The sequence below is a fragment of the Aegilops tauschii genome, chromosome 7, assembly GCF_002575655.3.
Source record: "Aegilops tauschii subsp. strangulata cultivar AL8/78 chromosome 7, Aet v6.0, whole genome shotgun sequence".
Taxonomy (NCBI): domain Eukaryota; kingdom Viridiplantae; phylum Streptophyta; class Magnoliopsida; order Poales; family Poaceae; genus Aegilops; species Aegilops tauschii.
In genome coordinates, this window is record NC_053041.3 from 22,835,388 (window position 1) to 22,842,284 (window position 6,897).

Genomic DNA, 6,897 nt, shown 5'->3' on the forward strand with positions numbered 1-6,897 from the left:
TTTTTGTTGTCCGCGGACATATTTTCAAATTTATTGTTCGTGAACATATTTTCTTTTCTAATTAAATTTATGGTTCACAAACATTTTCTTAAATTTGCGAATATTTTTTTCAAATTCATCGTTCGCGAATTTTTCTTCAAGTTGCGAACATTTTTCCATATTCGCGAACATTTTTATAAACTAGTGAACATTTGTTTTAAAGTCATGAACATTTTTTGAAACCATGAATTTGAATTTATTTGCATATTTCCATCGCTGGTCGTCGCATTGGAGGGCCCCCTTCTAACATGTCACGAGTCAACCACGCCTGCTGGCTGGTCAGGTGGGGTTAGACAGATTTTGGATATGAATGACACACTGCACTTCGAGGACCTGGATGCCGATTTTCATAGTTTGAGGACATACATAACACCACTAAAATAGTTGAGGGACCTACAATGCTTGCCTTCATTCTAATGTAGAGACATTCAATAGGACTCCTGTCTCATAAAACAGAAAAGAAAATGGAGAATACCTTTTGTTAATCCACATAATGATACAACAAAATATTAAGCACATTCCATAAGAAATATAGTACGCATTTAATCCTACCACATAATGGACAGATTATGACGTGTTTAAGTTCACCAAAACAATACCCCATCGGCGCTCCTTTTAGCACTTCTTTTGCTTAGGCAATTTTGACAAGAGTACAACAACCTGATGAACCATCACAACACAATCAAACTTCAAATTTCACACATACATGTGTGTTCTAAGAGCAAGCATCACTGTTTGCTGAATGAAGAATTTAAGATTGAGGCACTAATTCAAGCAAACAAGATTAGAACTGCAGAATTTGTAGGACCTCAAGGTGATAAAAAATTATTAACATGTTGAAACAAACAGGAACTATGCCACATGGTCCGAAAGCTGCTGAGATCCTTCTCTATAGTAATAACGCTATGGCTAGTACCCGCAAAATTCTATACCAACAATAACACCATGAACCATCAGAGCCTGCGGGTTATAAACAAATGAGCAGGTGGATCCATAGCCTCATTAGATAAAAGTAGAACACAAACTAGCAACGACTAAGATCCAGTCTATCCTGTGTCTCATCAATAAGAGCGCCAATGACATTTGATCAATGCTGGATCTGACTACTGAGATAAAGTTCACAATATGAATACAAAATAGCACTCCCTCTGTCCCAAAATAAGCATCATTGATTTAGTACAAAGTTAGTACAACTCTGCTCTAAATCAACAACACGTATTTTAGGACGGAGGGAGTAATTTGTAAGTGGCATGATGTGACAAACCAATTAAGACATGATGAAGCTCCATCCATGGATTAACAATTAATGTATTAGGGGAACATGCCTTCTCTTTTATTGACTAATTTCCAACTAAGTGAGTTCAGTCATGAGGTGTTGGTGTTTGTATAGAAATAAGTTAGCAAGAATGTGAACCTTTTCTTCGACCACTATCAATTTAGCAAACTAGACAATGTGGCCCAAGTACCATGTACTTGGCATATTTCTTAAATTTTGCCCAGGAATCCTTTTGATAGCATATGTCTACTCTCCAGCCACAAGCATTACCTGAGTATTAAGAAGACAACCGTTCACATCAGCAAGTACCTTCAGATCCAAGGGAGAGTGTCCCGCCAGGCACCACCTCCTGTTCCACCACCAGCATCAACAAACATCAATTCCCAAGAGACAACAAAGGCAAAGCACGGACTGCGAGCCAGAAAAGGCAAAGCATGGAGCCTCAGGGTGGCATATGCAAGAAGCGTCAAGAAAATTAGCACAACGTCCTGCACGACCTAAATTAGCACAAAACCCACAACAGCCAGAATGAGAACACCAGGCTGAATTTGAATCAGCAAGAGTGACAATATCTATTGCATCTGCACCAGGCTACAAGAAGAGAAAAATTCTCAATGCTCGAACCCAAAAACTAAGCATTCACAATGCTCTAGGAAAAATAACAGTGGGGAAGCATAAAGGAAGATCAATGATCAGGTGCAGATTTGGCTTCAAGCATGAACCTCTAATATCTACAGCATAACGAAACCAAACCAGCAGTTTTCCAAATATGTGAAGTATAGCAAGACATTATCAAAAATCTTCCAAATCTCACAACAGCAACCATATAGAATGTGATCGTGTTTAGTTAAATATCACAACAACAGCAACCGAGCTAGCTCATGCGCTTTGTTTTCTAATCAATTTCAACACAATTATACATGGCTTAGGAATCTGCAATAATACTCGCTTGGGAAGAGCTGCAGGAGATAAAGCATCCATACTCACAGGAGAGCAGCAGATCTGCAGGCTGAGCATTCGTGGGAAGGTGAACTGTGGCGACACAAATGTAGCTCGAGGAAAGAAGACCCCTAGGTTGAACCCCGCGCTCCTCTTCGCTTCCCACAAGGCCACAAACACTGCATTAGCAGATTGATTAGAGTACCAATTCCTCAGGTTTAGGGTTTAGGCTTTAGACTTTAGGCTTTAGGCTTTAGGCTTTAGGCTTTAGGGTGACGATCATGCAAAAGGTATTACCAGCATACATTGTTATGGATGAGATATGGATTGTGAGGGTGACGACAGATACTGGTTACGATGTTGGAGCTCCTCTATGAAACTAGCAGCCTGGATTTCACTGACAATATGCAGCAATCTTCTAAAATCTCGTAGAAGGAATAGTTAGGACTTAGAACTGAAGTATATTATCAAAATGACTAATTGTAATTTCTGATTATAGAAGTACAAAAATATGGTTGACTTAGTTTAGCAGACTGATTAAGAAAATTAACTTTCTGAATATAAACACACTCAGATAAGAAAATCGAAATGGGGCATCATACCATCCAGAGCCGAGCGATGGAAACAATATGGTGAAAATGATTCCATAGGAGGTACCTTTCATGGCTTCCCAAACTCATCCAATGCTCTGGTCAGTTCTTGTACTACAATGTTCTAGGTCTCAATGTTTGGTCTCTGAATAAATAAACACCTGTGAGACTATTTCGAGCAGATTGGAGGATTAACTAATAACTATCAACATTACTCCTACATGTTATTGTGTACATATGTTAACAAAGCCGATCCAGCTGTAGGTTTAGGCTCATGTGGTTGCCAAATAAAATGAGTCATCTGACAATAAACATATCTTGTATCTTCTCATTTCATCCACAGTAACAGGAATCTACTCCCTCCAGTTGGAGAAGAAACGTAAAGAGAGAAAATGAGGCAGCACGTACCTTGCAGCCGGCTGGGATAATCTCGGCGGAGGAATAAGAGCAGCACATCAGCCTGGGACCTATCAGGGTGATGTGACAGCATGTCAGGATGGCAGGGAGAGCCGCTGGTGGCTGTATATAGGTCCAACATTATATAACATGAAAAAAAAATATCAACAAGGTCATGACCAAAATTCAGTACCAAGAGGTATGCACATATTGCATCACAGAGTATGGTCTTGCTTATGGGCTCTACACATATTCTTTTTTAAAACAAATACATGATATGCACATAAGACACAACATATGGTAAGACTAAGAAGTCGTGAAAGAAATCAGTGCACTCAGCGGTAAAAAGGATGAAGTCTGCCACCGCTGTTGACTTGCTGCGGTCCACTTCCTCCGGCTGAACCTCCTATTGCATCTTCCCTGGTTGCCGTTGTCATCTCATCAAGGCGTGTTGGGATGTGCCACAACCAGAATCAACAGATCCTCATGCCACCTCGCCTTTGATACTGCTAACCTAGAAAACAAGGATTATTGGAACTAGTGGTTAGCTCCCAGTTTTGCCAAGATATTTTAAGCAAGACCGAAGCAATTACAGTGTTCAAAATTTTCCATGAGCATTTGCATCCCTGTTTCGAACGTTATCATTCCGCACATACAAAAGCACAGAGTATGCGCTAATGGAATGTACATGATCTAATACATAATTCAAGATTTAGGTTCATCATCGATAAGATAAATAATATATGAGATGATCAAAGTAATAGTTGCCTAGCATGTTGTAGGTTCTCAACAATGGTAGTACTAACTCTGGCAAACAAGCAACAGCAGTCATAAGTACGTTTCGTTCGAGAAATGAATCTGATAAAACGAAACATGATAACCTTGCAAAGGTTTGGCAGAATATCACACTGCTGTGGCAAGAGGGCACACACAAAGCAACACTTCAGACAGCATGGGAATAGAGAAATATCAAAGCACAAAAGCTCTAGCCGTGTTGAATCATGAGGCTAGAAACGGAATAGACACCCAGCGATATGATGAAGAAAAGAAACAACGGCAATATGAAGAAACCTTTGTACGTATTTTTCCCATTCAAAAGTGGGAATCACAAGAGCAAAACACCGACAGTCGCTCTTTAGCCAAGAGCTCGACAGAACAGAGAGCTGCAGCACAGAACATGATCATTAGAATAAAGAGCACACCAGCAAGCACATTTGTAATAGCGAAACAGAATGCTCTTGAAAACCTGATGGGCATCAATAGAACAGCGACGACAATATTGCGACAGCAAAACATATTTGCACCTTGGTGTTCAACAGGGCGAGCATACCGATAACATAGATAGATACAGACATAATAAAGATGGGCCTACAACAAAGATAGATAACCACCAGTACTAGGCCATAACAGGCACTGCTAGATAGTTAGATTAGATAGAAAATGGACCATCTTCCACTTGGCATTCTCAGCTCTCGCTCCAACGCTGAGAAAATCAGTCTTCGTCTTCAGACTCGGAATCATCATCGTACTCAGAATCATCATCATACTCAGCATCATCATCTGAGTCGACATACTCGATGTAACCCAGCGTGGCTTGATCAGCATCAGGGGCACAAACAGTGATACTGACATCTTCAATGATCTTGGCCCACTGTGCCTTGGTCCATGCATTGATCTTTTTCCTCGCTTCAACGTAGTCATAGTCGACCTCAAAGTAGCCATATTTGTCGACCGAATCGCGGACCTTTTTCTGGTACTCCTCAAAATCGTCGTCAATCCTCTTGAAGAGCTCCAGATCGCTCTGGTGGCGCAGCCTCCTCTCTGCAATCTCCTCCGGAGTGTACAGGTCGGCCAGATCATCCAGGTAGTCGATGCTGGGAAGGTCATTCCTCTTCAGTGCCAGGATGAGCTTGACATCATCCGCCGGCACCTTAAACTTGCCCTTGTTGCCACCTGATGCTGATGCTGCTTCTGCTGCTGCTGCCGCCGTAGGGGCCATGGTACTCTTCTTGGCGAGGACGACGGCCGACAGCTTCGCCTCCCCCAGCATCTTGTCAATCGCTGCCTCCCTCCTCTCGAACTTGAACAGATTGTACGCCTCTGGGTCATCTTGTCCAGCCGCGGAAGGAAGATCGATCCAACCCTCAGGCAGCTGATCACCCTCCTTGTAGCTGGATCCGGCGGCTGCCTTCCTCTTGGAGGGGAACCGCGTCGCCGGACCATGGTCGCCGGCCTCCATAGATTTGGATTTGGGGGCGGTGCACGGCCTCAGCATCCACTTCCCCGCCGCCTCCATCGAAAGCTCCTCCTCCTTACCCGCCATCCGAAGCACAATCGACAAGATTGCCCTCTACCGGCGATGTTGGATTTCGAGGTTGGTTGCTTGCTTGCTTGCACAATCGATCTATATAGGGGAGAGGAAGGAACCCTAGCCGAGCGAGCCCCTCCTTCTGGACGCAGTCGGTATCGGACCCGCCAGCCAAGTCCACTGACGACACGCTGGGCCGGGCCCTTGCCGCTGCCTTTCCGGTTTTTTTCCCTTCCTGAAAAAAAATAATTCTTCCTCCATCTATACAAAAATCAAAGGTGTTTTAATCTTTTTTCGACAAAGGGTGGATTTTATTAACTCAAAATGAAGCATCAAGGGGATACAAACACATTGAGCACACACCCGGCCTCTGCATAACCAGGATGCACACAGCCAACACCAACACACACAAAAGAGAAAAAAACGCCAGCAAAGAGCAAAGTCTCAAGCTATGCCTAAGCGAGGGAAAAGAAAAAGAAAAAACACTCTGAAACGATCAAAACAACGGTTGATAAACTATATCAACGACCATATCCGCACCAACCATCTCTTGACAGAACAAGCGCAACGAGAAAGTTTCTTCAACGGCAACGCCTTCAGGAAGGAAACGACGCTTAAACGTCGCCGTCACTGGACCCGACCAACAAAGGTCAGACTCTAGGTTTTCACCCTGAAGAACAAGTCCGAGCATATCCGAGCAATGCCTTCATCAAGGTAACGACGCAAAAACATCGCCATCGCCAGGTATAACCAATTCAGGTCAGACCTAGGGTTTTCACCCCGGAACTCGAGACCGGGTACTCGAGAAGCACCACCAAATCAAAGTCATCATGTTGTCGCCACCACTTTCCGCGATCCCAGCAGCTAAAAGTGAGGCACAGTCTTTACATGCCGGCATGGCTTGCCGCTGCACAACCATCTCCTCTGCGTCAAGCCGTCGTCCATAGAATTTATCTCACCGCTGAATGCAAACTGGCCGGATTGAGAGCCACCGAAACTCCCAATGGAGCCTTCCGGTTACATCACACAACCTCGCCAGTGCGAGCTGCTGGCAACAACCAGTGTTTTAATCTATGGGGGAAAAAATCAAAAGGTTTCTCTGGTTGATCAAGTTCATAGAGAAAATTATATCATAACAAATAAATAAATTATAAAATATATGTCGTGATACATGTGTGGTCTCATAGTTATTGATGTTTTGCTCTAGTAGCAAACGTGCCCGTGCGTTGCAAGGGAAGAAAAAAACATCACCGCTGATACACAAACTAGACAAAATTAGCACATCCATTCAAATCTTTCATGATGCCGCACAACAAATAATATGATAAGTCGTGTTGCGCAAAACATAA

At 43.0% G+C, this 6,897-nt stretch overlaps 1 protein-coding gene across 1 annotated transcript; it reads right to left on the bottom strand.

Moving 5' to 3' along the window:
• Nucleotides 1-4,453: 4,453 nt before the first annotated feature.
• Nucleotides 4,454-6,604, bottom strand: LOC120969801 (uncharacterized). The gene has a single exon (XM_040397072.3). The coding sequence runs from the start codon at nucleotides 5,561-5,563 to the stop codon at nucleotides 4,733-4,735; it is 831 nt and encodes a 276-aa protein (XP_040253006.1). The 5' UTR covers nucleotides 5,564-6,604; the 3' UTR covers nucleotides 4,454-4,732.
• Nucleotides 6,605-6,897: the final 293 nt, after the last annotated feature.

Bases quoted from the DNA above. Each gene is read 5' to 3' on its own strand.
- LOC120969801 (XM_040397072.3), bottom strand. From the start codon at position 5,563: ATGGCGGGTAAGGAGGAGGAGCTTTCGATGGAGGCGGCGGGGAAGTGG.